Source organism: Etheostoma spectabile, chromosome 13 (genome assembly GCF_008692095.1).
Source record: "Etheostoma spectabile isolate EspeVRDwgs_2016 chromosome 13, UIUC_Espe_1.0, whole genome shotgun sequence".
Lineage (NCBI taxonomy): Eukaryota > Metazoa > Chordata > Actinopteri > Perciformes > Percidae > Etheostoma > Etheostoma spectabile.
In genome coordinates, this window is record NC_045745.1 from 595,785 (window position 1) to 613,693 (window position 17,909).

The window sequence follows — 17,909 nt, forward strand, 5'->3', positions numbered from 1 at the left end:
CAGGATAGGGATAAGTGAAGGGGATTAAGAGTCCTCTGAGACTGATGACCCCAACATAAGGTCATCAGTACACTGCTGTTATATCCCCTGTTCTGTTACCACAATCAGCACTTTAAAGATTTGGCAAATGTCCTGTCAAATAATGAGATGACAGATGTCCCCTTCCAAATTAATTATCAATGTCCATAGGGGTCATTCAAATGTATAAACAACTACTAAATACCTTTTGTTCAGTAAAGCAAAATGAAATCACTTGACATGTAACTTGTGCAATAACTTATCAGTAAGTAGTTTAAACCCTTTCCATTGTGAATAATAATGACTGTATATGTTTTTATTTATGGATATTGATGTAGGAATTATGTACAGTTATACATTGTACCAGGCACCCTTGTTAGAAAAATAAATACAAAAGTTAAGCTGCAAGCAGCGATAAAAGGGCCCTTGCACTCCGTGTACGTTCAGGGTGCCAGCATCTCCCAGTCGATGCAGCTGCGTATTTTGGTGACCGTCGGACACTGCATGCAAATGTTGCACTTAATTCCCCCCATGGAGTCCATAGCGTTGGAAATTACATATTTGAAATTGTACACCACTTCCTGTGTCCACTATGTGGCGCTAGAGAACACACTGTTTATACAGTTTATATACATAGAACGATTAATCTAATCACAATCGCAGTGTCACTTTGTGCAATTACATAACCGCAAAAACATTGCTGTGTGCTGTGTGCACTGCAGTCTCCACGTTGTAACAGCCTTCACTTTACAGACAGTAATAACAACAGATGAAGCCACCGTGTCTTAAGAAGCTTGGTGTTTACTAGAAACTCACTTCACATTGTCTTTGCTGTCTTTTTTTCCACTCGCTTTTATCTAACACAGCCGCTACGCTAAGTCGGACACCGCTCACTGACAGTCGCTCTCCTCCCTAGCTTCACCACTCAGAATGAATTGTTACTTAATTAATGTTTTAAACAATATAACTAATTGCTTTAATAAAAAGAAAAATATTCTTCTTTCAGTCTGCTGCTGAGTCTAATCATACAGTCATTTTACTTTTAGCATTATGTTTTAAAAAATACATTTGTAACACTACAATCATGCACTGATTTTTCTACTAGTGTCAAATCAGACACGAGACCCCCTGCACTTCAGCAGTGCATCATCGAGGGTAAATATGTGTTTGGATGTTATTATACTTTTTAGTGTCACTTGGGGGCAGAGACCGTTGGCTACACATGAGTTAATAAGTGGGAGCACCACGTGGCTTAGACTCGAGGTTAAGGCACCAACATGACACGCAATATCCTCGCTTAAAATCCTTCTTGGGACCTTAATTTATCTCTTTCCCTAATTTTCTCTTATCTCTCACATGGTCCTCAACATAAAAAAATAACAAGAAAAAATATCAATGAGAGACTGAGTAAGTTATTTTCTAAATTTATAAAGTATTATCTAAAATGTTTTTTATAATTTTAAGCTTAATATGTAATGTTCTGCCTGTTCAGTTTGACTGATTTATCTTACCAGTAGATCTTGCCTGTGTTTCAACTGTTTATTAGCAGTGTAACAGCATTAGGCATGCTTAGAGCATGTCAGCAGAGTGGAGTGGTGAGACATTCTGCTCCTCCCTCACAGAGCTAATTGTTCTCTCCCCTCCCCCACTCAAAGCACTAAAATCGATTTGTATTTGAATTGTGATTCAAGTTCTACTTATTAAAAATCGATTCCTAAAATTCAAAAAATTGCGTAATATTTTAAATTGTTTTGTTGTTTTTTGAAAAAGTTTTTTATTGTATGTCTACTGCAGTCACATGATATATGGATAGGTACTTTATTGATCAAGGTTGCAGTAGCTTACATACATCACACACATGCACATACATCATAACAGGGTGTGAAAATAAACAAATCCAATTCAATTCAATTCAATTTTATTTATAGTATCAATTCATAACAAGAGTTATCTCAAGACACTATACAGATAGACCACACTCCAGAATTTACAAGGACCCAACAGTTGTAGAAGTCTCCTCCAGAGCAAGCAACAGTGCGACAGTGACGAGGAAAAACTTTCTTTTAGGCAGAAACCTCGGACAGACCCAGGCTCTTGGTAGGCGGTGTCTGACGGGCCGGTTGGGGTTAGAATGAAGAGTGGCAATAACAAAAATAGAAAAAATTAGTAGTTTGTAGCAATTCTTTGTAGTAGTTCATGGCATAGCAGGACGCTGTGCGGCATTACAAGGCACAGCAGGACGTAGCAGGACGTAGCAGGGCACTGCAGTGTAGCAAAATCCACATGAATAATATGGATATAGCTATGATATATATACTGTACACACACACACATATGTATATATACACATACATACATACAAACATACATGGGGAAAGTAACTACATTTACATACTGTTTTTTTAATGCAGAATTGTTTTTGAATTGAAAATAGATATGAATCGAATTGTGAGCCTAAAAATCGGAATCAAATTGTGACATTTTCTGAATTGTACACCCCTACTAACAACTCACCGCTTGCTCAATAAAAAAAGGCTAAAAGCTATGTTGTACAGAAAATACCAATACACAGATGCATTCTTGCAATCCCAACCCAGAATGCATCTTTGTGTGATGTGAGTAGTACAGGAGCGAAATTGGAGTGGGATGGAATGGGAGATAAGGTGACATTACTTTTTCTTAAAATCCGCTCTGCACTCCATCAAAAATCCTTGCGCTCCGCTTCACTCACATGCTCTGGCCATGCTACATGAAGAGATTAATGGCTACAACACACACGTTACACAGTACAAACAGGATTGATGGATGTAGTGGGGCTCAGTTTTGTAACTTAATGTATATTCTTTATTTGTTAAATTGACTTAATTAACAAAGAAGTTGTATTTTAAGTCAGTAAAGAGCTTGCTGCAATAAACAGAAGAAGGGTTAAAGCAAGCCTGTGTGTACTGAGTGTTTGTAGTATGTCTTAGTGTGCTAAGGGTTTATTTTTGGTCGCCACAGGCACATATAGGCTTACGCTATCCAAGCTTCTAATTAAAGACTTACCAAAGCAGCAGACAGACCAACCAGCCAATGATGACTCCATCTATCTGTCAATGCCAATTCTTGCATAACCCTTACAACTGCATCCTGTTATTGTTTTGCATGTAAATTAAATGTGACATACATTTTTATTTTTTGGTAACCTGTCAACATTTAAAAAGCCCATTTAAATTATTAGAATTATTTACCATCTGCACTGTCAGAGCCTTTGGCATTTGATGTAATACATGTTGTATTATAAACTGCTTTTTTGATGCATTTTTTTATTTTAATGAAGGCATTTTCAAGAATGTTAGGGCTTCCGTGCTCCTCTCATATGGTGCAACAACCTTTACAAAATAGCTTGATTTAGCCAATCCACAATGCATTCAGGCAAAAAAGTACTCATACCCTGAAAGACGGATCTATTGTTATCTGATGTAATGGCTCGTCGGGTCTGCGTGGTATAGTTTAAGGGTGGTGGTGTGTGGTGGAGTTCCTTATGCACCTGTTTGTTGTTCCCAGCAGAGGGAGCAGAACAGCTCAGAAGCCAGCGGTAAGGACAAGGGACAGATCAGTGCCAAGACCTCTGAGGTGAGTTATGTCTGTGAGGAGCTTGAGGGATCTTTTTAATAGTTTAGGACTGTACATTATACCATGTCACCCATTATGTTTTCATTGCCAGCATCCATTTCGGTCCATTTCACTGCAGTGTAATGCAGCCCAACACATAACTAACTAGAAATCTGTCACTTGGTTTGGTTTCTCAATGAGCAATATGTAGCTCAATATTCCCAATACGAGTTGATTATATGACATAAGCTAAGTTTTTTCTGTCTGAGCTTAATCTTTGGTCCTATTTGTTTGGGAGTAGTAGAAATTATGAAGTGATTAGTAACTGCAGAACTTCTTTATATAATATGTAAATTAATTGTTTTCTGAAAAGATTTGTTAGGGTTGCTGACAGAGTAACTTTAGCCAGAATGTGTTTTTAAAGTGCAGTTTCTCTTTGTGCTTCTTCTAGATGTACAATTTCTGTCTTTCTCCGGTTGTAAAGAAATGAGCAGTAGGGCTGTCTATGCTGGGTTTTAAATGCACAAACTAGAAAAACAACAACTTTTATCCATATCAGTAAATTTCCCTGTCTATGCTGTTCATAAAATGCAGGATTTAGTGATAAGTTATTGATTTTATGAGATTCACACATACTACATACATACATTCTTTTCAGTTAATACGTTGAAGTACTTTCTGCTGTAATTAGTTTTTTTTTTAGTTTCCTGTCACTGCATGCTGTTCAGAAAGTGAGAAATATATTTATAGAAAAGGTAATATGTTACATTTGAGTAAATTAACAACATAGTACCTGCCATGTGTGCTTCCTGAAAGGCAGTTTAATCAATGATTAATCAGCATGAATCCAAGAACAGATCTGATCTGTGGGAAAATTACTTGGCAGAATGTGTTGCGGTCAAGTACAGGCTAGCTTTGAGGTCAAAGAGTTTAGCAGGCTTTTGAGTAAATCCAAGTAGGTTCTTAGCAATGTCAGGACTGTTGTGCACATACAGAGACAAATCCAAATTTGTCACTCCTAGTCTGTACATATGAGCAACAGCCCTAATAAAGGAGGTTCAAGCATTCCTCCTCTCTAATGCAATAAGTCAAAGCTGGCCAAGCCGCATCACCCAAAAAGATTAGCCCTGTTGCTCTGGCAGAGGCAGTGTGAGCTGGTCAGTGTGTTCAGTTAGAACGACAGGAGATTGCAAATGTATGGTTACTTTTCCGTCCACAAATGAAAGCAGTAATCAAGGTCAAATTCTGCTACACACCTCTTCACTATGATGGCTCCAGCAAACAGGTAACAGGGCAGTTTATGTGGGGGGGATGTGCTGCAGTTCAGAGGCTTATAGTCTCGAGGGGAAAGGTTTGAACATCAGAGGGTCTAAGTTTACCTGAGATCCCAGGTAACTGAAATCTCAACGATCTTACTGGCTGACACAGCAGTGTTAGTGATTCTTGATATAATGCACTAAGAAGCCGAGTTAGAGCTTTAAAAAAAAAAAAAAACATGTATTGCTGTAATATCTGCTTAATTTTCTTCAGCAGTGCAATTAAGTTTACATGGTAGTATACTGTACTGAGGGATGGATGTTTGCATCTTGCATATGAATATAAAAGTTAGTCTGTTAATTATCTTAAAAGAGAACTGCATTTAATGCGTTTTTAAAGCAATCTGAGACTCTAACTTGCTGAAGGACAAACTGTGGTTTGTGCATTTAGAGTTTTCAGTAATGCCAAGTGCATAGATGAAACAAATATACAAATCCAGAGGTGTTATCATTTAAGTCCTAAAATGGAATTAGAAATTGGTTGTAAAGGGTAGATTTTACAAATGTAATGCTGCCATAAGTGAAAATAGTGAAACTTTTCAATCTATTAACCATTCTTCTTATTAATTTCTTTTATGTTGTTGTTGTTTTGTTATCAGGGTGTTTTTCCGCTCGAAAAGGCAGAGCCAAATTGGTAGATTCAGCTGAACATGAAAGTTCTGATGTTTAATTACATGTATGTTTGTATGTTCATATTGTTTGTGCTTTTACATAATCATTCCTGAGCTGCTCATGTGTTTGTGCACATTAGTCAAGCTTGAGCTGCATTTGGTTTTTGGAAAATTCTGACACCACTTCCGTGTGATATATATTCTAGTGTTTCATGAAATATTTGTGGATTATTTTGTGTGTTAATTGCGCACAGTTTGCAAGTCTTGTTTACTCAGAAGTGGTTCTGTCAATTTTGATGTGATGACCATACACATTTGGAGACAATGTGTACAAACTATAGGTGTGGGTTTGGTGACAATCAGCTGCCAGGGTTTCACTGCACTGAAAGTGTATTGGTTGAATTGCTTTTTCAATTGTTGCGCTTTAGGGTTAGTTAGTTTAACCCTAACCCAAAAACTGTTTTCAAATTAAAGCATGTAAGAATGCACTTCTATGAAAAATCTAACCGATACCGATAACGTATATTAACATTGCTGTTATGGCTAGTAAACAGTATTTACCAATAGTGCTGAACAATTAATTGCATTTGCAACTAAATCGCGATATGTTAAAACAAGATTTTGTAACTGCAAAGGCTGCATTTACACTCTGGTCATGATACACGCAAGACTAAGCCGCCTTTACATGATCCGCAGTAAAAGCGCTCTTTTTTTACACCAGGCTTATTTGTCAGGGCTTTAGGCTGTCATATTAACATGCCTACAAGGCTAAGAGTTTGACACATCAGTCATTATACTACTGTGATTGAAGTAGTTTTTAAATGAATAAAAATATATCGTTTGTATAAAATCATCACCTAATTTCATCATAACATATAGGTCTGGCCTACAGTAAACAGTCTATGTTTAATCTATCTAATATTGTGTTGGGCATACTATAAAATGAATTATTGCTTGTATTTGTTTAATAACACAGAAGCTAAAGAGCTTAAAAAAAGAATTGCATATTTAATCGCAATATTTCTCTCTCTCTCTCCACCACCCACTTGTAACGTATGGGCTGCAGCTTTCACTATTTGCGTTTAGGCTACTTGCTAGTAGTAGCTGCTGATATTGATTGTGAACTTCTGGATGGTGGTTATATTAGTGATGAAACTGCTGGTGTTGAAGAATTTGACACAGCATCCTTCTTGCATTGCTGTTGTTGTATACCGCAATTTGAGCCTTCTTTTTTCACAGTAAAAAACATCCAGACTGTAGAAATTGCTTCGTCTTTACTATAGCATTTAAATCCTGTGCTGCAGAAATAATCATCGGTTGTTGACATCGGGCCAATTTTGCTCATCAGACCCATGCTGATGTATAGGATTGATGTATCGGTGTATTTACTAGTCCTATTTGGTGCGTCAACATGATGATAAGAGGGGTATGGTGAGGCAGCAGTGTTAAAAAGAGCCACTCATAAAGTTAGAGAGCTCATCCAATATTGGCCTTTTATTGAAATCAGACATCCGCTGAAAGGTTGACCAGCTGTGATGGAAGTCTTCATTTTTGGTAGAATTCTTTAGTGTTACTAGTTTTTTGTATGCTTATTGGAAAACCTTAAGTAGATTTGTTATTTATAGTTGTTATTTTTTGGCACAAAATATTACTATTAAAATGACACATTAGTCAAACCTCACATGCACAAACACACACACACACACACACACACACACACACACACACACACACACACACACACACACACACACACACACACACACACACACACACACACACACACACACACACACACACACACACACAGTAAAAAGTCTGTCACAAAGTCAGTGAGATGAAATTAAAGCTGTGTGTTATTATGAAGCAGTCTGCCACAGCAGCTAATAGCCAGCAAGACAGAGAGTGTGGGAATCTAATTCATTCCGCTGAGCTGACGCTCTCGTCCTTCACTCTCTTCCCTCACGCTCTCTCTCATCCGATAACGCTACTTAGTCGCTCAGCCCGGAGAAAGGAGAGAGAGGAGGAGAGGAGGTACTGAAAACAGGCAGAGGATGAATGAGAGGGAGAAAAGCTAAGGAACGATTTTGGGTTGTTGAAGGAGGCCAGTCCAGCTGCTAAGCGTTATCAGTGTGTGTATTTGTGTGTGTGCATGTTGTGGCTGATGACGCATACTCTGCTCTGAGATGGCGTTAGGAATCCTGATTGCCTTCAGCGCTGTGGAGGAGGCATCCCAATCCTCACAAGGGGCCCACATGCAGTAATGTCTGTCCGCCGTGGCTTCTCTCCCTCCCCAGCGTGTGTGGGTTCTTTTCCTCATCTCCTCCCCCTCTTCTTCTTCTTCTTCAGCAACACCTACCTTTTTTATCTTTTCTCCTCGCTTTCTTACACTGGTATCTTTTTCTCCATGTTCCTGTTCCCTTTTTTCCTCCAGTGGTGATAGTAGTGGTGATGAATTTGGGCATAGGTTGAGAGCTCCTTTTTTGTCTGGGCAGCATGGATTGTCTTTGCATTGTCACCACTAAGGTAAGAGACACAGCGCAATTGAATGATTCACTGGCTCAGAGAGTGGATGACAGGGAGACATGGACTGAGACAAAGAGTGAATGAGCACTGTGGGAGAATGAGGCATGCAGTGAAACAGGAGGAAACTACATGTTGGTTATTTCTGAATGTTTGAGCATGCACACATGTTTTTGTCTTCCCTCACAGTCCTGCTTGTCTTCATCACCTTGTCTCCTTGAGCTTAAAAGTGAAGAGTTGAATAAATGTTTGTCAGCGTTGCTATAGGATGTTTTCTGTGTATATCTACTGTGGGTTATTATCTCTTGACAGAGTGATTTCTCTGCGTGTGAATGTGTGTGAGAAAAGGATTCACGTTTCCCCTCTAACTACAGTATGCATCTGTCTGTTGAGATATGGCAGCAGAAGTTAGGTTGAACTTCTGTCAGCCAGCTTATGGTTTTGCTGCAGCACACAAGCACTTCTGATAGTCCACTTGGCAGAGGTTGCAAGCAAGATGCTGCATTACTGAAAAACACAAATCCTTGTGCAAGCTGCAGAACTGCAATAGTATTTATATTTATTATTATTTGTGAAAATGTCACAAGCAATGCACTTTTTGAACTCCCATCTCCTAGCTTGTACGGTATGCTCTTTACGTCAATGGCCATTGCATCACTGGAGAGGGGAATCCTCTCACAGCAAGGTTTTACTCAAGGCAACAAGTATGATCTAGCACACTATTATTCTCCTCCTAATTAAAATGAAACATGAACACATCATTTCTTTTCATAAGAATATGATGTTTTAATAATTTCTCTCACATAATTATGGTTCCTTCTATGCAGATCTATGTTTCTATGCAGTTTTATGTAGGTAGTTAAATTGGCTACTATACATGGTATAACATTTGTATTAGTTGTTTAGTATCTCCACTTGATACGAGTAACAGCTGTATACCAGTAAGCAATGAACATGAGGCATTCACTGTTTTGTTGTCCAAAGTCCAAAAATTACAGTGATGTCGTTGGAGGTTTTCTATACCGTGTCATCAGAAGTCAATCAAATCATGTCATTTGTCCAATACTTTGGGTTTCTGACCAAATAACTGCAACAACTTTCCTCTCAGTGTCAGATGTAAGCTACTTTGTGGGTCTTGCTAGCAAATGTTAGCATGCTAACTCTACAAACTAATATTTTAAAGATGGTAAACATTATACCTGCTAAACATCAGCATGTCAACATTGTTATTGTGAGCCTCTTAGCCTGCTGACAGTAGCATTTAGCTCAAATTATAACCTCACAGAGCCCCTAGCGCGTTTGTAGACTCTGTCTTATTTACCAACTGTAACAAGAAATATCTTGGCTATATGAGCAATAGTCACAATTTCAAGTTTATAAAATATTTTTTTATGATATCACCTAACAATGCTGTCTGCAGGTAGCAGCAGTGAAAGCAGCTTGTCTATTTACATCACACTAATGTGAAACTTACAAAGTTCTCTTTGTCATTTATGTGGAAAATCTCCATTGAGTGGTTTGCATCCCAAGTTTAGGCATAGCCTACATCCAGTAAGAGAGAGCACTGTCCTGGCTGGAAATAGTAAACACAAACTCTCTTCCTTACATGTTGTAGAACACACATCTTGCAGGAGTTAGGATGTTGACATCCTAAAAGCCATGTTGAAATATTCACACTGGCCTTTGCATAAAAGCCATTACCAAGTCAGCAGTAGTGGGCCGCCCTTCACTGAGAGTGCCTTATATAGAGTGCTTGCCTTCTGTGAGAATAGAGTTTGTACATTAAAAGCAGTGTTGATGGAGGTCATGATTTTCTTTTTCAAAAATAAAATTCGGGGTTAATATCAAACGACCTGTACCAACAATTGGGTGCCATTTAACTGCATGTACTGCCTGCGCTGCAGTGACACAAGGCTGGCGGAAAATTGTTTTTCCCACATATTTCTTTATTAGTAACAAGGGATGCACAATATTGGATTTTGGCCAATATTCAATATACCAATATTTTCAAACTAATTTTGACCGAGAACAATGTATTTACACATGGTTCACCTGATAAACACTTTAATTTTACTGAAGAATAATCTCTCACAAAAAAGTCTCTCTCCTGTACTACCTTGACCTTATTACACTTGTGTTGTAGACAAGGCAATACATAAAACAAACATTTGATTCTACCATTAGTGTATCATTTTACAAATGTAGACAGACATTCACTCCTGAAAAATAGGTAAATCTTTTCACTTGGAGGAGAATAAATGATATGCCAGTGCCACATTTTATGTTTGAGTTCAGGCTTCAAACTTTAGTCTTTAGGAGTAAAATAAATAAAAAAAATATTTTAATATAAAATGTACATCATCTCCAACTTGGAACAAGTCTGCCAAATGCCTCCCATCAGAGGCCATGCTAAACAGCCGTTCACTGTCAACATGCTGCACAATACGCACTTCTCTATATATAATATATTGATAATATATTCTCTCAAACACATTTTCAAATGTGGATGCAATTTCCGCTGCTGTGTGAGAACCGGAGCATTCCTGTGAGTGTTGGGCCGCTTTTTAAAGGGTGAAGTCTTTGTGTATCCACTGGGCAGTGAGGCTCAACATGCTAAAAAGACTCACGCTTGATGTCCAAATGTCCGTGGTAAAGCTAATGTGACTAGCGCCAGTGTTGTGCCAAAAACAGACTGCCTGCCAAAATACGACTGCACGCAGCATAGCATATCGCTACTCTAGGTACATAATTAGCGTGCTGAAGCTAACGTCTTCCACCACGCTAAACGGCTGGTTATTAAGAGCAATACATTCAATGATTTTGTTGTTAGTCTCTTTAACTTTGGGTGGTCACTTCTGTATTTTCTTTTTTTGTCAAAGGACTGAAGTAGAGGATGCTGAAAAGTTTTTGCCGGCGTTTTTTCATTCTAACTTTCAAAGTCTTGGTGCTGCTCAGGATGACAGCTCTTAAGACACATAATCACATTTGTAGTGTTTAACGAGGGTTGTTTTTCTCACATCACTTGTGCTTTACAATTATTGTAAATAGCAAGTTTGTTATCTGTTTTACATATCTCGGAATACCTCCACACAGCCGACATGTTTGCTGGCGTTCATGTCGCGTTTACGGTCATCACTTGTGCATAGTAAACACGGCACCCTTTTGGCAAGGCTTATTGGCAGAAATATTCTACCGATGCCGATGATGATCATTTTAAGCTTTTATCGGCCAATACCAATGTTGTGATATCATCGTGCATCCTTACGGATCGGTTGCTTATTCTTTTTGGTATGCCAAATAGGCTTGTCGCTGACGGGCAGGTGGGTTTTAAGAGAAAAGCAGTGTGTTGTTGATGTTTTTGTTGTTGTTGTTGTTGTTGTGTTGGTATGGCGGGTGCCGTAAAACAAGCGCCATAATCTGTCACAAGGAGTGCCATGGTGGTACAGAGAAAAAGAAAGTAAAGTGAGACAATTGAAAAGCACAACCTTGCGCTATGATGAACTCCCTCCTCCAACCCCGCTCTGTAGATGGCTGTCTCTCTGAGCTTGATCCAGTGAATGATTGCCATTTATATTTTATATTTAAATTTATAATTTATTTATCTTTTTGTGTGAAAGGAAAGGCCTGTCCCACATAAACGCTGGTTTAGTTCAGTGATTGAAGGAAATAAACATTGGGGCTATTAATTGCAGTGAAATGGTACACTGCATTCAGAAAGTGTTCAGGCAACTTTACTTTTTCAAATGTTACGTTGCATTTTAGAAAACGAAAAGGATTTTAGAAATGTTTTCAAAAAAGCGAAATATCATATAGGTGTACATTTTCAGACCGTTTGCTACTGTATGACACTTGAAATTTAGCTTAAGTCCTTTCCTTTTTTCTGAGGACTTAAGAAAAGACAACCGACTGCACTTACACTAGGCTTCGTAATTATGCAACAGCAAATGTAAAGAGTCTGTGTGTGTGTTCTAACTGTGTTGTTTCATGCACACAATTAACGTGGACGACCCGATTAAAGATATTACTTTAGTACCAAGCTGGGATTTCCCTGGGTTTTTAAGAGCACTTAGGTGCAGTTTAGGTCATATGCTCATTGTTGATGGAGATGTGGCAGTGGGGGGTGTTCATTGAGGTGTTCCTTAGCCTTGGGGATATTCTGGAGTAGGTGGTTGTTTGTGCACCAATAAGTGTAGTTGGAATGCAACCAAGGGCTGAATTGCTAACAAAACTGGAGATAGCTCAAAACATTAGATTCGGTCATGTCAAAGGCAAGGATTATTTTAACAACCAAAAAAAAATGTATGGAGTGGAAGCAGAGTACTGCACAGACGCTGCCACAGTGTCATACATTGACAGCACAACTCATAGGAAAGGTCTACCGCTCTCATTAAAACAGTGTCATTCTTAACGTACCAGTACTAATAAAATGGGTTTTTAAGGGCAGGGTATTGCGGTGCCTTTCTTGTATAGTTATGCATTGCAACACTACATTAATGACTATCTCAGCCCCTCCCCCATTACACAGTATTTCAAATATTCAGATAATAGTAAGTTCCTCTATTGAAAACAAGGTGAGTCTACTCACTGACTTGCTTAGACAAAAGAACTGTTGGAGGTTTTCTAATCTATCAGATAAATAAACAGATTCATTTGGGAGAATGCTTGGTATAATCCGGTTTAATATTATGTGGATCACAAATACAGGCCTGTAGTTTCATGTATTAAAAAATAATTTAATTTAAATCACAAGATAGAAATATTCCTCAAATCACTAAACCCTAAATTCAGTATGTATGACCGACTATGCTAAAGGTTCCTATGTTTTTTGAAGCATTTGCATTTATTTAGCAACCCCTGGTTATTATATCAAGACACCTGGGCCACCTTTATTTTACTGTCTTCCTACTTTTGTGGTCAGTGATTCACCGTTTACTACTTTTCTATTTTTTGTTGCACTCTTTGGAATTGCAAATAGTTTAAAGACTTTCCCTACAGTTTGCAATTTTACTGTGTAAAAATGTCACCGTTTAGGAATATTCCAAAAGACTTCAAGTCATTTTAAAGTAACACGCTGATCTGAACCCTTTCACAGAGCTATCTGGTCAGTGGTGTTCTCTGTTGAAGATGCACTCGATAAAGAAACTAAAATATCCAGCTGTTGTCCCCACTTATCTCAAAATAAAGATTTTCCCTCTAGGCAAGTGGCATACATAGTGGTTTGATTTTTAATGCAGATGATTTAGTTATTCAGTTCATCACTCATGTTTAGAATCTTTTGGCAACTTATTGACTAATTTACTGTACATTTGGCAATGAAATAGGGATGCATCAGGGAAGCATTACATGAAGTGTATTGGGGTTATGAATGTATTGTAGGAAAGAATCTGTCAAGATATTTTTTCCAATGCTGATATTTGAATATTATTTGTTATTATAATAGATTTTTTTTTTTTGAGGAATGAGAAAGTATATAAACAGTACAACACCCTAGGCTGGTTTACATCAATTTGCGTTCATTTGCAGTATACAGTATGTGCCAAAAATCTGTATGTAAATGCATATTCATATTCAGTATATTCTACTACATGTTAGAAGAAAATAATAGATAAACAATAATAATTGTGTAATATAAAAAAGGATGCACTAGCATAAGATTGACTCAGTGACAGATATGTATTATAATAAGATCAGATGTGTAGTGTTTCAGCATTGTAACCTTTTTGTCAATAATAGTAATTGAACTTTGGGTCCTTTAGATCATAAAAGTGCATGTCTATACTACACAGAGATGAGAGATGATGAACTAGAGCAGGGGTTTTCAAATTGGGTGAATGTGAGCCTCCCCTTAGAGTAGGTAAGGACAGCCCCCCCCAAAATCCTGTCCACCTGCCCTTACCCACACACGCCTCTACAGTAAATGCCATTTTTGTGTGTGTACCAGTCAGTGATGAGCTTTAATAATAACTGATATTGAAGTTTTTGTTAATTTTTCTTTGGTCTGCTTTCAGTGTGCTTTCTCTTTTTTGTTGGTCCCCCATTGTGAGTCAGCAGTAATGAAAGAAACATACATGTATGCTTTCTTTGCAACTTTCCTCGTAAGTTCCCAATTTCCAAGTGACAAAAAAAAGCCTAACTAACTCTACACTCCGTTTAAATTTAGGGCGCGAAAGTCGCACCAGACTCTCAGATTGTATTAAGTCGAGTCAACTTTATTGTCAATTTGTCAGGTTCAGCTCCTGCTTATATTCTCTGTTTTGTTTGTTTATTTGTACTTCCTGTTTTATTTTGAAATTTATCTACTCTCATTCCAGGTTTCTTGCCTTCCTTCCTTGTTCTGTGGTAATCTGTGTGATTACTTTCACCTGTTTGTTTTCAGCTTCTCCAGTCCCCGTGCTTAAATACTCACCATTCATATTTACCTGTGCCAGATTGTAGTTGTACATAAGTCACTGTCTCCAGCGTTTATTCCTAGTGTTTTCCCAGTCTTGATTTGACTATTGGTTTGTTCCTGACCACGATTATTGCCTGCCAGCCGGCTCTGAGGCTGTTAAATCAGCTCTGCGCACTCAAGCCCAACATTTGCATCAGCAAGAATAACAACTCTCCATTCTCCGGAACGAGCTGATGGCGATGGCTAATCACCAGGAGAATTAGATGATCAGAGTGAGTGACCAAATTGCTCAGCTTATCACTCAGCTTCAACTCCTTTCTACAAGAGAGTTGTCTTCTAGTTCTGGGACTGGGAATGGCTCCGCGGCTGCCTCCGCTTCAACGGCTTCAGGAGGTGATTCTACTGGGCCGAGAGCTTCTTCTTCATTGTCTCCGCGTCTCGACCGGAGAGGTTTTTTGGAGATTCTGGAGATTGCAGGGCATTCCTGACTCAGTGTGAGCTTCAGTTTGAGCTCCAAGCTGCTGCTTACCCTTCTGACGAGCTAAAGTGGCGTTCATTATCTTACTGGAAGAGCCAAGTCATGGGCAGCAGCTGAGTGGAGCCAGAAGTCTGCGATATGCAACTCTTATTCCTGTTTTACTCAGACTTTTACACGCATTTTCCAGCATGTTAGGTATGTCCTGGTAGGGAGGCTGCTCGTGCTTTGGTGGGATTATGGCAAGTAAGACGAAGAGTTCCGCACCCTGGCTGCCGAGAGCGGCTGGAACTCTTTTGCTTTATCTGATGCTTTTCTGTGTGCCTTATTGGCTAAAGTGGAGGATCACTTGGCACAATGGGACTTACCGGCAAACCTGGATGCGCTGATAGCGCTTGCCATAAAAATAGACAAACAACTGCTGGAAAGGGAGAAGGAGGACTATCATGGGAGCAATACTTTGGGTGGCCAGCAGAGAGGGCTATGGTCATCCAGAGCTGTCCATCACACTCAGACTGTTTCGTCAGATCTTCACCGTCCGATGAAGTCATATTCTGAGACGCTGGCAGTTGAGGAGCCGATGTTGGGTAGAGCTCGCCTGTTTCCAGAGGAGCGACAACGTTGCATGAGGGAGGAACACTGTCTCTACTGCGCCCAGCTGCGACATCACATCGCCTCCTGTCCAGTAAAAGGAGAGGCTCATCAGTAATCCAGAGGGTGCTGGTGAGCCTTGTTTAATGGTTCTGATTATGTGACACAGGCGGTGTTAATAGATTTTGGCGCTGACACCAGACTTATGGACGCCAACCTCGCCAGGAGACTTCTGTTGGACTCTGTTCTGCTTTCCAGACCATTGGAGACAACGGCTCTGGATGGGCAGTTACTCTGGAGAATTACTCACTGCACCTCTCTAGGGACAATGACCATTTTGCATGGTCCCTCTGAGACTTTGACTTTTCATCTGTTTGACTCATATGCGCACCCGGTGGTTCTCGGGTTTCCGTGGTTCACCTCTCACAATCCTCACATTGACTGGCCTTCGGGCAAGATTATGAAAGGGGTGAAAACTGCAAAAGGAATTGTTTAACCACTCTCATTGAGGTGGGTGGTAGTGATACTGTTGCCGTCAAGAGAGACCAACATCGGATTTCCTTCCCACTTAGTGAAATTCAAAAGAAGAAATGAGAAGATGAGAAGAAAATATGAGTGGAAGACAGCATTTAATACTCCTACTGGTCATTATGAGTAACTGGTAATGTCTTTTGGCCTCACCACATATTGAATGTTTTTGTTGTTTGTCTATTTGTCTTCTCTCCGGACTTGTAGACACACACCCAACATGTGAGACAGGTGCTACAAAGGTGGATGGACAGTAAGCTTTAGGTTAAGGCTGAAAAATGTGTTTCCCGTTACCACAGTTTCCTTCCTTGGTTTTGTGGTGTCAGAGGGAGAGTTTCATATGGACTTGGAGAAGGTGAAGGTGGTAGTTGAGTGGGCTACTCCTACTAACCACAAGCAGGTGCAGCGGTTCCTTGGTTTTGCTAACTTCTACTGCAAGTTTATCAGGAACTTTAGCTCTGTTGCTCCTCCCCTCTTCATGACCTCACGTCTGTTAAGGGGCCTGAAGAGGAGTTTCTCCACGGCCCCTGTGCTTGTACCGTAATACAATTCATCCAGAGGAATCAAAAATGCGTTTCTCTTTCCGACCCACGGTGTAATAAAATAATAAAAAATAAATAATGCAGTACCGTGTGTGTGTGTGTGTGTGTCTGTGTGTGTGTGTGTGTGGGTGTGTGTGTGTGTGTGTGTGTGTGTGTGTGTGTGTATATACACACAATACAATGATCTACATTGTGCAGTGCCCTGCTGCGTCCTGCTGAACCCTGCTCCATCCTGCTACGGTCAGCCATGCCCTACCGTGCCACGCTACATACTGCAACACCTTGCAGCGCCATTCCATGACATGATTACTACAATTTTTTTAGTCACTGTTCCATTTTCTTTATTGTGATTATTATTGCCAATCTATTGTGGTATAGACCTACTCTGTAGATCTGTACAGTGTCTCGAGATAACTGTTATGATTTGATACTGTAAAAATTGAATACATAGTACATAGTGAAAAAGTGAGACAAAAAATTTGTTTTATTTCAGGTGTCAAATCTGAATTTTATTGAACAGGTTTGGCGAATGGTTATAGTTTTTTTCTGAAGAGACTAGCGGTCTTACTTCAGAAGGTGCAGACAGCCATACAAACCTGCAGTATAAACCTGCATTGCTGAAAAGAGTATTTGTTTAACATGAAAACAAAGATCAAAACATGCTCGATGATACTGGAACGTGACATAACTTTGCGCAAACATACATGCCAACTTTCTTAAGCCAAGCGGTGGTTTATCTGTATGCATTTTGAACGATCCAATTGTATGTCTACGCTCTATACAACGGACGTAAACATACATGCCACCTGGCGTGTTATCGCAAGAAGAAAGCGACGGTTGAGTTTTGTAAACGTGACACCTGGTTGGGTTTAGGAAAAGAAGAACGGGCTTGGCTTTAGTACAAAAAGAAACCTACGGTTAAGTTTAGGAAACGTGACATGCGGGGAACGATCCCCGGTCACCTGGGTAAATGTTCTGTGTTTTCCGTCCTTTCATACTACTCGCTACGGCGTAAAATTACACGCAATCACAAGGTAATGTAAGTCAATGGAGGGCAAAAGGCGTTGATAAACAGGCTAAAAAGTGAGTATGCGTCTTGATAACACGCCACTAATGGCATACGAATCGCTGTATCATACATACGCCAATCAGTAGTTTGTAACTTTATTCAAAATAGATATAGGGGATAGTTTAAACTTTATCAAAATGTATTTAAAAGTTATCAACCGAATGGTCCCTTCTTCAGTCAAGACCTACTGATTTAGAATTATTCTTTATAAAGGTCACCAAGGAAAAAGAATCTAAGAACACTGTGTCGAA

At 39.3% G+C, this 17,909-nt stretch overlaps 1 protein-coding gene across 35 annotated transcripts in view; it reads left to right on the top strand.

The window, feature by feature from the left end:
• The window catches only part of dlg2 (discs, large homolog 2 (Drosophila)), a 276,897-nt gene that overhangs the window by 85,778 nt on the left and 173,210 nt on the right, over nt 1-17,909 (top strand). For 24 of the 35 annotated variants that reach the window (XM_032533606.1, XM_032533611.1, XM_032533613.1 and 21 more), the window contains one exon: nt 3,565-3,633. The exons of 3 other annotated variants lie outside the window; for them this stretch is intronic. In XM_032533606.1, the coding sequence (XP_032389497.1) occupies nt 3,565-3,633 (69 nt within the window). Of the gene's footprint in view, nt 1-3,564; nt 3,634-4,749; nt 4,898-7,976; nt 8,066-17,909 lie in introns of those variants that run through there. 8 more of the 35 variants (XM_032533608.1, XM_032533624.1, XM_032533639.1 and 5 more) reach the window with 6 other exon arrangements.